This window comes from Macrosteles quadrilineatus, unplaced genomic scaffold (assembly GCF_028750875.1).
Source record: "Macrosteles quadrilineatus isolate MER2022 unplaced genomic scaffold, UCM_ALF_1.0 Scaffold_4__1_contigs__length_99947679, whole genome shotgun sequence".
NCBI lineage: Eukaryota > Metazoa > Arthropoda > Insecta > Hemiptera > Cicadellidae > Macrosteles > Macrosteles quadrilineatus.
Window position 1 is genome coordinate 85,028,803 of NW_026542597.1, and position 17,133 is coordinate 85,045,935.

The 17,133-nt window shown below is 35.4% G+C and overlaps 2 protein-coding genes across 2 annotated transcripts; both read right to left on the minus strand.

Moving 5' to 3' along the window:
• Nucleotides 1–340: 340 nt before the first annotated feature.
• LOC128993575 (transmembrane emp24 domain-containing protein 2-like) lies at nucleotides 341–7,767 on the minus strand. Its single transcript, XM_054417552.1, has 2 exons — nucleotides 7,448–7,767; nucleotides 341–712 (listed from the first exon to the last, which is right to left on the minus strand). The coding sequence occupies exons 1-2, from the start codon at nucleotides 7,691–7,693 to the stop codon at nucleotides 371–373; spliced, it is 588 nt and encodes a 195-aa protein (XP_054273527.1). The 5' UTR covers nucleotides 7,694–7,767; the 3' UTR covers nucleotides 341–370.
• A 486-nt stretch (nucleotides 7,768–8,253) lies between these two features.
• On the minus strand, nucleotides 8,254–17,090 carry LOC128992452 (coiled-coil domain-containing protein 149). Its single transcript, XM_054416028.1, has 11 exons — nucleotides 16,897–17,090; nucleotides 16,338–16,493; nucleotides 15,527–15,691; nucleotides 15,051–15,131; nucleotides 14,266–14,468; nucleotides 13,688–13,760; nucleotides 12,634–12,715; nucleotides 10,081–10,216; nucleotides 9,444–9,577; nucleotides 9,155–9,253; nucleotides 8,254–8,397 (listed from the first exon to the last, which is right to left on the minus strand). The coding sequence occupies exons 1-11, from the start codon at nucleotides 16,927–16,929 to the stop codon at nucleotides 8,306–8,308; spliced, it is 1,254 nt and encodes a 417-aa protein (XP_054272003.1). The 5' UTR covers nucleotides 16,930–17,090; the 3' UTR covers nucleotides 8,254–8,305.
• Between the last annotated feature and the right edge of the window lie 43 nt (nucleotides 17,091–17,133).

Consider the following 17,133-nt stretch of genomic DNA (forward strand, 5'->3'; position numbering starts at 1 on the left):
CTGTACTGTAATGAGTTTTACCGGACACCAATCAGCTGATTATAATGTATTTAGGTGGCAATGAGTGGTTATAAACAAAAACATAACCTCTCATGACTAGTGATTTTTAGTCCTTTAGTTGGTGGAAATATATAAGGATTTGTACAGATTTAGTAGTATGGCGTAAACTATCGTACGTAACTCGTCCAAAATGTGCGTACCGGACTCGTATGGTAATCCCGTACTCGACTTCGTCTCGCACGGGAACGACCACACTCGTCCGGTAAACACTTATTTTCAGGACTAGTAACGTAATATACTATTCTTTACTTCACTAATTTCTACAAAAACCCACAAAACACAAGTTTCAACACTTTATTGATCAGCTGTGTTACACGACTCTTTTAACCTCAAAGAATCTGGTGATGTACCAAACCTCAAAACCTATAACGGTCACGATCAGCATCACTTCAAAGAGACACCACCTCATCACGACGGTGTTAGTGTGTTCGTTGATCAGATGGTGCATTTTCATACGAGTGATGATGTACTCCTGCTCTCTGTAGACGCCCCAGAGTCCCTTCGCTAGTTCAGCAGAGTGTAAGGCGATGCTAGTGTTGCTATTGTCCTCGGCTTGCCAGTCTACACTGTCCCCCAAGGAGACATCGAACTGTACACTCTTCGGCGTCAATGTAGACATCTGGTTACTAAAGCAGAACTGGTAATGCCCTGTCTGATAGGAATAGGTTTGGTTAATTTATTTAACTTGCATTACCGGTACATCTACATCCTGTGTAAATCCTATGCTTACTGTCGTGAAAAAATATGTAGGCCTACACATGAGTTTAAACTTTCTGAGATGGATCAAATAAGTTTTTCTGTTGACAGAAATTTGTTTAGGCTATTGTTACGACGTATTAAATTTCTTTTGTTATCCATAAAATTTATTTAAACTAGGCCAAGCGTCAATTTGGTATCCCTATCGACATAATCTATATATATAATACGCTAAGCCGATTTTTGTGAACAGAACTCCTCCCTAATTTTTAGACCGATTTTGATGACTAAAGTGTCAAAAAAATGGCCCTGATCTGTAGTTTTGCAAAGTGTTTTTAATTTTTTGAAATCTTTATTAGTTTGGGCAGGATATTCCATCAAAGTTGGGTTTTTTCCCATAAGATTAACATGGGGAATAAGTTGTTTTTAAATTGCATCTGTTTTGTTTTGATTTCATATTTAATTTTAAATTACAGCAGCTGATCAGGTGATTTGTTTACATTTCCACTAAATCAAACTGTAAACATTATGTGAGCGTTGCTAACGTAAACAATAGTGTTTTCTTTGTAGTGAATGAAGTAAAACTGTTTCATTTTTAATGTGTATTTAGTTAAATGATTTATGGTTTTGGATTTCTTTATTTTTCAGTGTTGTTTTCATAATGAATTGAATCTTTTTTCGTGACATATTTGAATGGATGAAGAGAAGGTTATCAAGTTAATTTAGCCTATTCCTGTTTGGAAAATGCCAAGGCGGGGAACTGTTAAAACTGTTTCGTTTTTATGTGTATTTAGTTGAATATTTTATTGTTTTGAGTTCCTTCCTTTTTCAGTACCGGTATCGTGTTTATCTTTATTTTAATCTTTTTTGATGACATTCAAAAATATGGAGAGAAAGTATAGTGTGTTGATTTAGCCTATTCCTGTTAAATTACTGTTTGGAAAATGCCAAGACATAGACTAACTTTTAATATTTAAAATAGAAGGAGAATGGGTTTAGTGAGGGATTTGATGAGATTAAGACGAACTAATAATAATAATTATAATTAGCCTATTCCTGTTTGGAAAATGCCAAGGCGTAGAACTGTTAAAACTGTTTCGTTTTTATGTGTATTTAGTTGAATATTTTATTGTTTTGAATTCCTTCATTTTTCAGTATTGTTTTTATCTCGATTTTAGTCTTTTTTATGACATTCAAAATTATGGAGAGAAAGTGTAGTTTGTTGATTTAGCCTATTCCTGTTACTGTTTGGAAAATGCCAAGACATAGAACTGTTAATATTGAAAATAGAAGGAGAAGGGGTTTAGTGAGGGATTTGATGAGATTAAGACGAACTAATAATAATAACTATAATAATCTAATAGGGCAAAGTAATAGAAATCCTGATAATTATAGCCTAGGCCAATTGAACAATGTGTGTCGTTTTTGTTACTCACTCTTCTTCAATTGTGAGAGAAAGTCAAATGGATTGTATACTTCTTGCTGTCATAACGGCAAGGTTACGTTGCCAGTTCCACAAACCAATGAGCTTATAAACAGTTTATTGACTGGAAGTCATGAAAAATCAAAACAATTCAAATCGAAAATAAGAAACTACAACAACGCATTAGCTATGGTAAGTTCCAGTGCAAATATTAGACCAAACACAAGAGGAGGACCTTATATGTATGTTGTCAATGGTCAAGTTCACCACAGAATTGGAATCACACCTGATGTTGAAGATCGAAACAATAGTCGCTACAGCCAAGTATATTTTTATGACTCAGAAGAGGCAAGTAATATACGTTGTTCGATCAGAGAAAATGAAGATTGTGATCCAATTCTTATGCAAGAGTTATCCAAAGTATTTGAAGAAATAAATCCATACTCCCAAGCATTCAAAACTTTGGGACAGGTGTTAAGAGAGACTCCACCTGAACAACGTGAAAATGTGCGGATGGTAATTTACTCTGATAGGAAACAAGATAATAGACGATACAACTTACCAACTTCGAATGATGTTGCTGCCATATTCAAAGCAGATGACGGTTGTCCAGTTGGAAACCCAGAGTTTGTGATATATCCCAAAATTGGAGCACCTGAAATAATAGCACCCCACTGTTCAGGATTGGATCCGATGGCCTATCCTTTACTTTTTCCCTACGGAGAACAGGGTTGGTTTAGAGGGATGCCTCAAGTCGAAGAAAGAGCTACTGCTCAAAGAAATAAGGTGACTCAACTTCAATTCGCTTCACACAGACTATCAGTGAGGCAACAATTTTCTCCAGTTCTCAATGCTGGAAAAATTTCGTTGCAATATATTGTAGACATGTTCACTAGAATTGAAGGAGAGCGATTGGCATTTATTAAAAGTAATCAGTCGAAACTGAGAGCAGAATTGTACGTGAACCTTCACGACGCAATTCAAGCTCGAGCAGACAATGAAGGTCTAAACATTGGTCGCCAAGTTATTTTGCCTCGAACATTTCAAGGAAGTTTTCGCAACATGCACAGCAATTACTTAGATGCTATGGCTATTGTTCGACAGCATGGTAAGCCAGACATGTTTATAACATTCACATGTAACCCCAATTGGGATGAAATAAAAGAAAATGTATTGAACAATGAAACAGCTAACATGCGTCCAGATCTAATAGTACGTGTATTTAATGGGAAACTTAAAGAACTATTAAAAGATTTACTAATCAATGAAGTTTTTGGAAAGGTGTCTTCACTAATCTACACAATTGAATTCCAGAAAAGAGGATTGCCCCACTGTCACATATTGCTTACGCTTGAAGCTGATTTTAAAATCAGGGAAATTGACCAGATTGATGCAACTGTTTGGGCAGAAATACCTGATTCATTAATTTATCCTGAACTTCACAATATAGTAATTCACCAAATGATTCATGGACCATGTGGACTTTTAAATTTAAATTCACCATGTATGCAAAATGGAAACTGTAGTAAGGGCTATCCGAAACCTTTTTACGAAGAAACACGGGAAAATGTTAATGGCTATCCTGTATATAGACGCCGTGATAATGGAGTAACTGCCACTGTCAGGGGTTCAACAGTTGACAACCGCAGTGTAGTACCATACAATCCTTACCTTACTAAAAAATACAATGCTCACATTAATGTAGAAATATGCAGTACTGTTAAGTCTATCAAGTATATCTATAAATACATATACAAGGGATTTGACGCGGCATCAATTGAATTTCGCAATGGCAATACTTTAGAGTATGATGAGGTAAAAGGTTATTTGATGGCAAGATGGGTTGGGTCATCTGAAGCTATGTGGCGAATCCTTGAATATCCAATGCACTATCAGTCTCACACTGTTGTTAATTTAGAATGTCATTTACCAAACCAACAACGTGTTACTTTCATTGAAGGAAACGAAGAGCGAGCTCTTGATCCTAAAGATACTAAACTTATGGCATGGTTTGTTTTAAACCAAAGAGATCCTGATGCAAGATTACTTACATATCCTGAAATACCTAAACACTACACATGGAAGGATGGTGAAAAGTGTTGGAAAAAACGCCAAAGGAACAGTCACAGAATTGTAACACGACTGAATGTTGTATCACCAAAAAACGTGGAACTTTTCCATTTGCGCCTACTACTCTTACATATAAAGGGTGCTCAAAATTTTATTGACCTCCGAACTATAAATGGTCAGATCTATGATACCTACCGAGAAGCCGCAATTGCTTATGGAATTGCTGAAAACTGTCAACTTAGCCGTGATACACTGCAAGAAGCTACTTTGCATGCCTCACCATATAACTTACGAACTCTATTTGCCTGGCTTCTGGGTCTCAATGTTCCAACTGATAGCCTTGACCTTTGGAATTCTTACAAATCCTATATGACCGAAGATTTCATTCATCAGGGGTTAACAGAGGAAAACGCTTTAAACAGTGCGCTTTTGGAAATTGAAGAAATATTAATAACACACAATACAAGCTGTAATGATTTAGGCCTGCCAGTTCCAAGAAGACAACATCAATTAATGAATCTCAACAATCAAGAAAGCGAAGCAATATTCAATGAACTTTACACAAAAGCTAATGATGAACAAAAACCAATTATTGATCTGATTATTCGAAAAGTACAAGAAGGGTATGGCAATGACAACCTATTTTATTTAGACGCTCCTGCTGGTTGTGGGAAGACTTTCATCCAGAGAACCCTATTAGCAAAGCTTGCCAGTGATAATTTGACTGCCCTCCCAGTAGCATTTACAGGTATTGCAGCGAGTTTAATTGAAAAAGGTCGCACGCTCCACAACCAATTTAAATTGCCAATTCCTGTTTTAGAAGATTCTGTTTCAGGAGTTACTCCAAACTCTAGCCATGGAAGATTTTTAGACTCAGTGAGACTAATAATAATTGATGAAGCAAGCATGGTGCCATCATTTATAATAACAGTGATAGATCGATTATTTAAAGATTTGACTAATGACCGTCATTTGAAGAAAATTCCATTTGCAGGTAAAGTTGTCCTATTCTCAGGCGATTTCCGCCAGACTCTCCCAGTTGTCCCCCATGCAGGACGCTCTGTTACAGTCCAACACTGTTTGAAAAATAACAAACTGTGGCCACTAATAACACAATTGAAATTAGAAAAAAACATGCGTGTAAATGATGGAGAAGATGAATTTGCAAACTACCTATTAAACGTAGGAAATGGATCACTGCCTACAGCACCAAATGGTTATTCACTAATGACAAAAAAACTATTGGGTGTAGGCTCACCTATAGATTGTATTTACTCTGATATTGAAGATAGTATTGTACAAGGGAGAATACAAAATGAGGCGGTTCTTGCACCAAAAAATGTAGACTGTGATGTAATTAATCAATCCGTTTTGTCTAGACTCCCAGGAGATGAAAGAGTATATGAAAGCATTGACACATTGATTACGGATGATATTGTTTCACATCTTGAACTTCCTGTAGAGTATTTAAACAGTATAGAAGTGAGTGGCTTACCAAAAAACAAACTCTCTTTAAAAGAAGGTGCAATAGTTCTTTTGATGAGAAATCTTAACACGGCAAAAGGTCTAATAAATGGTACACGGTTGCAAGTAACAAGATTGTTTAACAACACTATTGATTGCAAAGTCCTCACAGGAAGTAGCAAAGGAGATAGTGTTTTAATACCCCGTGTTAAACTAATACCCTCAGAAACTATACTTCCTTTCAAAATGCAAAGAATCCAATTTCCAATAACATTAGCCTTTGCGATGACAATTAATAAGGCCCAAGGACAGTCCCTATCAAAAGTTGCTATTTATCTCCCAAAACCGGTGTTCACACATGGTCAACTATATGTTGCTTTGAGCCGAGCCAAGTCATTCAACAGTATAAAAATTTTTATAAATGAAACAAAGGAGCAACAAATATTGCAAAATAGAGACTTTACCACCGTCAATGTTGTTTTCAATGAAGTTTTAATGTAACATTAGGATGATAGGAACGTATAGTATTTGCTTTCAAATTAGTTTTGGCACTGTGATAAGTATATATTGTTTCAATATAATGTTAATATTTTACTAATTTTAATAAAAACTATATTAAAATAATTGTATTTTTGTAATCTTTTATTTATTTATCTACATTAGTTGTAAAATGACTTGAAATAAATATAGCTTACATAATACAAATTAAAAATCACTTCTAGCAAGTTTTCAAAACTCTAATTGATCTACTACAATTGCTCGAATTCAAGCACCAGTTCCCATGTTTCTTGCGGCTAATTGAGCCGCGCGGGTTCCCTAGTTAGATTAATATAAGAGATATTTAACTTCAAACTCAAGTGCGTAGGCTATATTTTTCCCTTGACAGTAGTTATGAAATTAATTATCTACCATACTAAAAGAAGTAAAGTAAATTTTAGGCTACCTTCATTTTGTTAGGTTTTTATAAAAATATTCAAATAATTCGGTTAAATTATTTTCTTTTCAATATTTTTTTATTTGTAAATTCTTAGGTTTAAGCTTATTCACTTGGAGTCCATTAGCAATTCTGTTGCTTTAATAGAGTGCTCTCTGAATTCACTTTAAAAATTGATGGATAGCCTAATCTTGTTTAAAAAAATAACCATCTTAGGACAGTAACAGTCTGTTGACTTTTATTAAGTACATCATTATCCCCAACAATAGGCGCAGACGGAAATTACGACTAAACATACAGTAACTTCTTTGAAACTAGTTTCCCTACTTTCTAGAGATCACATGAATGCAGATTTTTACACCAATTTATAGAGTTAAATGCAATAAGTAGGCTGAAGTTCAATAAAATGTGTTGGTTAAGTTAAAAGATGAGGTTTTCAGTTCTAAAGAAGATTTGAATAATTTAGCGTATTTAAACCTTTCAGATTGATTAATAAGCCGAAATTCTCTGAACATGGAGCAGAAAAGCGATTAATGTTTCGTTCTGTTCCACTTTTAGGAAAACCCGGCTTTACCTAGATGCTTATCAGTTTACCAATAGTTGCTGGAATGAGTTCTCAAATTGTTACAATTCCGTCTTAAAATTACATTCAACAATCATTTGCTCAAAGCAAAAATAATTTTTTATCCAAAGAGAACAAGTTATAGTGGTAAATAAAAACTTGGTGACTAGTGAAAATCAAAATATTTACCCAAGTATGATGGTAAAAAGCCATAACATTTTCAGGTTAATTGGGTTACCTTATAAGCAGCAAATGTGAACTTTCCGTTGGTTTCCCTTGTACCCGAATAGATTAAACGTTTGTCAGGACCAAATATGGTGATGTCTACGTCCAAAAATCCACCTTCAGTAACTTGAAATACCAAATTGGCTTTCTTCCCAGCATCTATCTTTTCATAATAACACTCATCCGTGTGTGGATCAACATTTACTAACCATCCACTACAAATGTTTAATACTGCGAGGAAATTGACTAGAATCAACATTTGACAGTCTATTTAATACTTACACTTGTTTTGTTAAATATTATTTCATTGAGATGATTTTGTTTGTTATGAATAAAAACAACACTACTATTATGTTTTTAGTTTAGTCATAGGAAACACAACACACTAGCTTTCAGGTGGTTTTTGTTTTTACCAGCTGTTGTGGATGTTACACATAATACAGACACAAAGGAAAAAATAAATAGAAAAATATCAGCTGTATCATTAAAAAGCTACATCAGTTTCATTTGGAATTGACTGTTAAGAATTCTCATGTACGATACAAAATATAATAATAAAAAATATATAAATTACCTTAAATTTTAAGTAATTTATTTATTAATGTGCTTTTATTGATTGAATTGTGTTTCATCTCGTAAAAACTTCACAAAATTCTCGTATTTTGGCAATAACTTTTATATCAGTCCTCACGTCAATAATTCAAAAACCTAAAAAATGTGCAGAACTAAAATCAATCTACACTAAATGTAATTAATACAAATTATTATCCTAAAGATAATCAATCAGATTTAACTACAGCAAATTTTTAAATAAACACCTTTTAACTTAACAAAGAAATATTTTATTGATCAATAATAACACATTTTAAGGTCAGCGATTCTGAGCCTCTTCAAGGTGGATCTCTTGTAAGGCTTTGGATACAAGGTCTTGTAGATCTTGAGGTAGACTGTCTTCATTGCTATCTGGAAAACACAAAAGTTTACATTTTTTTAAGTTATTCACAAAACACAGTAAAAAAATCTCCCTCCTATGGACTTGACCAAGATTTGCCACTGTCTTGGGTTTTTTGGCCATGGCGTTTTGGGAGCAGGGGTCGAGCCAGGCCACGTTGGGTGTTTGTACGTTATTCACTGTTGTTTTCTTCTTGATTTTTTCTGCCCAACACAATAGTATCTACTCCTTTTGAGAAAAGTTTCCCACATCTCCGGATGGTGTCTCCATGACTGGCCCTTTTTGGGAACTGTCCTTAAAGGGGCTATCAAGGCTTTGCTGAAGGCTGGCCCAGTTCGGAGGCGGGCAGTTGTTTCATTCTCTAGCAAAGGCACTAACGGTGTTTTGTGCATTGTCAAAGGGTGTGACCGAGAAACAAGCCCTCTTTTCTGAAACTCCGCCACTATCAACTGCTTTCCAAGCAGGCCCTTCCTCCAGCAGACCAGGATAATTAGCCTTTGTTTGCCCAGTACCGTAACTCCTGATGTACTGGAGTTGCCCGTGGCAGGGGGTCAACCGCCGCGGGGCTAGAAGGACAACGCACCAGAATCCCATCGGTATTGTGAAGCACACATCAGACCCAGTCTCTTTTGATGGATTGGGAATCGGCAGTTATTGAAAAACCTGAGCTATGTTTAAATTAGCTTTTTTAAATACAAAGTGATAAAAAAATGTTCAAAATTAACATTTCTAATGACAAAAAAATTAAGTATCTCCAGTTATACATACCAGTATCACACCTGTTGTTACATCCTTGCAATGAAATCTCTGCAATGATTTCACCGTTCTGGTCGGAGGCTGTATTTTCCCTCCTCTCCTCAAAGCTTTCTGTGAACAAAAAGATTAAATTATTTATAATAGTGGACATTTTAGGTAAATCAGGAAAAACAGATGTTTTATCACAACATGGAATTCCATTAATTAACAATAAAACATTGTTAACAATTTGTGGTCCAATAATTTATTTTTGGTTAAGTTTGTTCATTGTACTACTCCTGGGAACAACAATAATTGTTACCTAAGGTTTGTTCCACAGTGGCTTTGTCCAGTTGCTGGGCTGCTGAGTACCCCTGTAGCAGCAGATCTGATGGGAAGACGGGAAGATTAGCACCAAGCCTGTGTTCCAACTCACTGATGCGGCTTGCTAATATCCTAAAACCAGAATCATTAACAAACCTTTCAAAACTATTACAACAATTGTAAAAAATAAATTTTGAATTTGACATCACATTATGGTGCCTAAGTAAAAAAAAACAACAAAAAACAGCTTGTTTTTAAAAAGGCAAATAATCAATGCTGTGATCTCCAAAGAGACCTATGAAGTTATGAAGATTTCATGTTTTAAAATGCATTGAATCACACCTTTGCCTATGAACTACTATATCCATAAAATGGACTTTCCACTTTCATGTAAAGTGTTTGGCAGTTACTATCATTGAGACAAGAAAAACGTTACGTTTGAGACTGCTGTTTTATCAGATTCTAGAAGCTGCTGTCACTGGTTGCAGGCTAAGTCTGACAAGCGGCGGGGAGGGGTAGAGGAAAGAACTAACGTCACTACAGTGTTGCTATCAGCTGATCATATACACTGAAATGTATATTTTAAAAAATCACAGCGACAGTGCAGACTAGGTAGTTCCTTAGAGGCTACTCACTTATTGGCTTTCCTTTGATGATGTAATGCTAGAGTCTTATCCTGCAACGACTCTAACAGCGCCACACACAAACTCTTCACGTCGGCCAACGAAGCCTCTGTATTGGGAACTGCGCCTCTCTCAAGCAGCTCCTGAACTGGATAAACAAAACAAGTAAATCATCCACACTGCCGAGGATCAATATTTCAAAAGAAAACTTGATAACAAGTCACCCTTGATAACAAGTGTAATTTTCAATTCCCCTAGAATTTATTTGACTCATAATCACATGTTATTGAAAAACCTTGATAAAAGCCAACCTTGATAGCAAGTCTTTTTATCAAGAGTCTAGTTATCGAGGTTGAACTCTGTACCGTCTTTAGTTGGGGTAAAAAAGGTGGTTTGTTCACAAGAATTAGTTAGCAAAACAGCTGTTCTAAACATCTTGTTTTGCCCAATACTTTGTTCACTACTTTTCCTCGCTCCGGATGAAAACGTAACAAAAATCTAAGCAAAATTTATTAATTCAATTCAAATATAATCTACAGAAAGTAATCTAATTCTTACGTGTGAAATATTATAACTTAACACCATAAACAACATTTTACTTGAAAAAAGTATATTAATTTATGAAGGTGACTAACAGTATGTAGACAGTATTTTTGGTTTGTATAAGTTGGTTATGATGACATTGTTTATACTGTCGCTTCAATAATTGAGCTCACAAAAATGACCTCAACATTGGGAATGTTCATTGAGCATGTAATAAATTAGTTGTCTACTTAACAAAAACTGATGACAAAATATATTATGAAATTTGTTTTAAATGTGTCGTTTTTAAAGCTGATAAAACTTACCCACTTTTTTCCCTTGTTTGAAAAAGATCCATTTTTCCTACAGTTACCTAACAATGTAAATGTTCTCTCACTGATTTGAGAAAGCAAAGTGGCCAATTCGCTCATCAGTGAGACAATGTTAACATTGTCTCACTCTAATTACTTTGTCTCACTCCAGATTTGCAACGTGAAGGCACGAAATGGTGAGCGCGTAACATGCAGGCAACGTCGTATGCGCGAAATACGTTGGCAGCACTGGCTGTAAATCAGCTGGTCAGCTGTTGTACAGTTGTATTTGTCACTTCACATTAAATGTTATATTAAAAGTTCACTTCTGTGTAAAAATAGGTTATGTTTCTTCACAAATTTATTTGTTTTATGGTAACTGTAGGAAAAGTATAATGTGCAACTCGAGTTCAAAGTACAATTGCCTCACTCGAGAAACCATTCCTCATTTCTCTTGAATGAGTCAATTGCTCACTTTTCTCACTAGTTGCACAAATAACTATTGCTCACTTGTTGCAGAAATATTTATTTTATTTTGTTTTAATTGTATTAATATTGATTTAAACTTTAAAGGACAGTTTAAAATGTAATGTTACAGAACAGGTCATCCTGTTAAGTCACGACTACCAGAGCAGAGATTTTCATAACCTTCTTCAATAGTGTTTGTCATGAGAAAAATTGTTCCATACCTTAGGAAAATGGTAAAAACATTCCAACATATTTAATTATTGCTGAGTTTTATTAGACACAGTGTGCAGGAGCTCCATTTAAACTGATCTACAATGAATTGTGTCATCTCAAGTTCGATGCATCTCAAGGCCTTCCACAAATGTTTTCTGAAGGTTATTTACTTATCGGCATAAAACTATAAGAGAAGTGTTAATTTTTTACCCCACAAATATTTTTAGGATTTCTATAAGGATAGAAGGCTTGACCTGAATGGAAAAGAGTCCAAACTGCCACAAGAAACACAAAACTTTACACTATATAAACGCATTAGAATATTTCAATGTTCCTGATAGCATTTTTAACCAAATTACAAGGAACCTCTCTGCAACTCATACTTAGTTGAAAATCATTTCAGGGACATATTCTATTGAAATATTTTAAAGCTTTGTGTATTGTAAAGTTAAGTGTTTCCTGGGCCCAATTGGACTCTCTGTTATTACTGTTCAATGAAATGGCGACCATACATAGTAGGTATTTTAAGCCAAGTATGAATGGAGATGAGTGTAGGATGAGTGGCGCGACCTTGTAGTCTTATTAGTGACTAAGGCCGACATTCCTTAGACACAGATGTTAATTAATAGCCCATACAGCTAATGGCAACTAAGGGACCTACAGTTTATATTGGAATCCGAACCACATTTTTCCTTGGTATATACAAATTGGTCTAATTATCAGGATAGTACTGCGGATAGTCGTAGTAGTCACTTGTGCGGACGTTAATCCACACCAGGGAGTATCGCATCCACAGTGCATGCTTATAATTATCCACCCTCCTATTAAGGTAAGCCTTCTACCCTCACAAAAAATCCTAAAACCTTACGCCCTTGCGCTCTGTTACATTCTTATCTCACAAATATTGTTTGTTAACTGATCTGACTTCATAGTGATAATTCAGTAGGATATTTTAGGGACGATAAGGCAGTAAGAGTTTCCAAGACCGAGAAGAGTTCTGTAAGAATTTTAACAGAATTACAGATTAATGGAATCTTCCGTTAAGCTGTACCTTGTTTGTGGGAGACGACCATTGCTGAACTCGGAGTGCCAAGTTTCACCATACCCTTGTTACGCTTTTTCTCCAGCATGCTCTGTTAAATGTTAGAAAAGCAGATTTGTTAGTAAGGTTACATTGGTTGCTATAGTCCGTTCACAAAATCTAGGCGGCTTGAGGGGAAGTTCCCCCCCCCCTATTTTTTCCTTAATACAGTATAACTGATTAACGTCTCAGCTGTTGAGCAATTATTTTAAAGGTAAGATCAAGTGGAGGGGGTAGATTTCCCCACCAGAGCCACCTAAATGTTGTGTGCCTAAATTGTAGTGTTGGGGTGCCTATGTTTTATATTAACTATGTCTATTGCATGACTGTTATGCTTAATGACAAGAAAATAATTGATTTCATTGTTGCTAAAAGGAAAGTATGTTTAACATGTGTATTTGTATATACCTCCACGAAATACTGAGTTAAGGCAATTAATTAAATTAGTATAGTGTTTTGGTAGATGGTTTTGGATAGTCGGTAAATACCTATGGTGCAGAAGTTTGGAATATAACAGAGAGTGAAGGGAGTAGGGTTCAAGCGGGGGAAATGAAGTTTGTAAGAGGTATTGAAGGGGGGGGGGAAATGGATAGAATTCAAAATGAAGAGTTGAGAAGAGTAATAGTTGAAGAAAGTTTGAGAGGACGAGTAGACAAATCAAGATTGTGATGGTTTAGCCACTTATGAAGAAAGGAAAATGATAGAATCCCCCAAAAAATGAGCGAGCTTCACATGTACGGAAGAAGACCAAGAGGAAGACCTGGAAGAAGGTAGATTGACGAGGTGAGACGAGTGGAAGCAAGAGGAGTGCAATGGCAGTATGTGGAAGAAGAGGAATTGTGGTGGGACAGCAGATGGAGAGGCCTAGTGAACACCCAGACCCGGAGATAACCGGAACAGGAGAGGATATGTATGTATCAATGAATTAGATTATACTACTGTTGCATTAGTACCTCAACCTTGTTACCAAAATTAATATTTCAACCAAGACTTTAAGAACATAAGAATCAGATGCCAACCTTACCTTATACTTCACTAACGCTTGGTGTGCTAGTTCCTTTTCAGCCTGAAGTTGTTGCACTTGTTCTTGGAGATATCTGTAAAAAAGTTTGTAAAAAGTTATTGTACAAAATTATTTGTATTATCTTCTTGTACTACAAAAAGCATTTTGTAATTTGTAAAATCTTTTTGTACACTTTACAAAGTTCCTCAGTGAATGAAATATTGTGTGCACAGTGTATTTTCTAGATGTTCTATGGCCTACCAACACTTTCATGGTTAGCTAGCTGCTATCCTCCTTTTTCTACAATTCAAAAAAAGCAAGGTATGAGTTAAAGAGAAAGCCATCTTTAAGCTTCACTATTAGGTAGTCTTTGCTAGAGACAACTTTCTACTCATCTTATATCTTCCTTAGTTGAAAATGACGTCAGTGACAGTTAAATTTTCAATGGCTATCGTTTTGGGTACAGCGTAAAGTTTTGTGTTTGTTGAGCTAGATTCCCATCCAAGTAAGCCTGTCCTGAAAGAAAATCCATTCTAAACAATGATGTTTAACAGTTATTAATCATATTATTTGATAAACTGATAGGCAGGTCAACGTACTTGTTATCCATGAGTATAGCGTCAATGTCAATCAGTCGAGCCGTATCTCCGCGCAGCAGCGTGTTGATCTGATGATTCAGTCTCGCCACCTTTGCTCTGTAACACTCTCTCTCATTCACTAACTCTTCCTTCTCGTCCAACACTCCCCGCAGATCTGCCTCCAGCTGACTAGCTCGTCCACTCATCTTCTCCAGCTGTTCTACCTATACCAACAGCTGTTTTTAGACCAAGCATTTTAAATCACAACAAGAATGCTAACCGAGAAGCTAATTTAGGCTATATGAATTCTTAAATTTTAGTTTACACTGATTAATACTAGTATACATTTTATTTGAACATTTTTAACCCTTAAACCATGAATTTATTTAGAATGATTTTTGGAAACTTTCAGAATGGGATTTGAGGTTTAAACACAGTTACCAAATCCACCTTGAGGGTTTAAAAGCCACATGAAACGTTGGACTGAACAACAAGAAAAGAAAAAACCTCAGCAGTAAAAAAAAATATTGGGAAATGTTCCTGACGACAGAACAGCTAGACGGACAGACGGTGCAAAGCATGATGGTAGGACCAGGTCAGGAGTGATAATGAAGAAGCTGGGACTTAATGCGGAGAATGTTGCCCCAAACCTACCAGAGACCCAGTGTGAGGCTAGGAACTGAAAAGGCCACTTCAGTGTGAGAAACTAAACCAAGAATATAATTATCTGTTAGAATACATTGTCTAAACCAGAGAGATTCTCTAATTATTAAAGCGGGATGCCGAGACACAGTAATAACTCATACCAATTCTTCTCGTTGGTGAGCTGGTATAACGTCCTTCACATTATTGGACCTTGATCCTTCTGCGGCTCCAGCCCTCAGAACCTGAGAACAAGACAACGTGAACAGTGCGGTGAAAATTGTATGATAAACTACCTTAAATCACGATTCAATCAATTCAAATATTTCAAAAGGGAGTATCTAATTCTCTAAAAAAAAGCGTACTACTATTGTATGAAAGGCCTAAATGATTGATTAAATGATGGCTTGACTGAGTTCTGAAAATAATGGATGTATTGTATTATTGCGTTATTTAAGTACCGGTACGGTACATTGCGTGACTATTTTTGCCTGATTACCCAGCTATGCTGGCTTGATGTAAATATTTTTCAGAAACAAAAATATTAACTAATATTTGTGTACATAATCCACAATAATTTGAACTTTTTTTATCACAAACACTGTATATGTTACTGTGCACTATTTCATTTAAGGCTTACCTTAATATCACCATAAGCCTCCCTCAACTTCTGCTTGAGATCTTGTATCTCGTATCTCAAAGTTTTGTTTTGTTCTCTCACCTCCATATAATGATCGTAGCTTGAACCTTTGCCAGAGGAATCAGAGTAGTTATCATTGTAAACGCTTAGTCTTCCTCTTGATACCTAAAATTACATATTTATTTTATTAATATATGAATCTTATGTAGGTAGCTATCCAAGATAAAACTCAAAAAGTTTAGATTATTTAATACAAAAAGAAGAAACTAAATATAAATAGTACAACGATTCTATCTAACTTATTAATTTAGGCCTACCGTATCTTTATTGATGACCTTCAAATGAAGAAACTTACTAATTCAGCCAAACAATCCTTCAAAAACAGAAATTATCCTTCTGAAAAGACATGTTTAACATGTTCCATTGTTAAAAATGTGTTTAGCATTAGAGATTCCAATTAAATATTCTAAATAAAGAAGTTTTGTCAACATACTCGTACCACAAAACAACTACCTTCTTTAGAAAAATTCACAAGAAGTCCATCAAAAAGCATTTAAGCACTGTCTTTAGCCTACCTGTGGGAGCCAGCTAATCTGACTTCATGGTAGAGTGTGGGCCTTTGGTACTAGAGGTTCCGGGTTCAAATGCATCCAATTATGAAACGCTTTCAGCTAAGTTAGGTGATAATGATATGATCCTCTAGACCTAAGCACAATTTGACTAGGTATGTAAAACGCTTACGGGCTTGAGCCTATAGTCCTATAACTTAGAATGTGAAGGTTGGACATAAAAAAATTGTTTTTAAGTTTACCTGATCGTCAACACTTTTCTTAGGAAGTGTACGACTCTTGGCCTGCTCTGCTAGCAGCTTAAACTGATCACGTTCCGTGCGACATTGTTCCAGCTCTTGGGTCAAGATGATTAAAGCCTCAGCTTTACTCTGGAGCTTACGCCTCAAAACTGCAGCCTGGGTAAAAATATGGATAAAATTAGATAAGAGGTTAAAAGCTTCAGTAGGTTTAGGTGCATTTATTGGACGCACGTTTGGCCTATTTATTGGATTTCCGTTGGGCCTGTTTCAAGTTTGTCTATCACTGATATTATATCACTATTATTATACTAATAACTCGAATTTAAGAGAGCTTTATGTGTACTTACTGCAAAAAAACAAATGCTGGAGCTGTGACAATGTTTAAAATAGGAATGGTGTAGTAATTTAAACTGTAACTTTTGTATTTAATTATGAGACCTATCACCTTGAAATAATTTTAAATTACATTGATTTATAGTATCTAAGTTATAACCTTAATATTCTATGGCAAATTGCACATTATTTAAAACTTATAAGAATATCCTATGAATAGTCTAACCTCTGCAGCATAGTTGTCGACATATTCCTCCATTGTGTGGTTAAAAAATATATCATTCACTAAAAACTACAAGACAGAATGATTTGATATGCATCACAATAATTAATTCTGAAAGATTATATGCATAAAATATGAAATATATAGGCCCTACTAACTAACAGACGGTTTGATACTTTTCATTTTGATTTGACAGATCATGATCATGACAGAGATGTGAAAAGCAGAAACGTCAAAAAA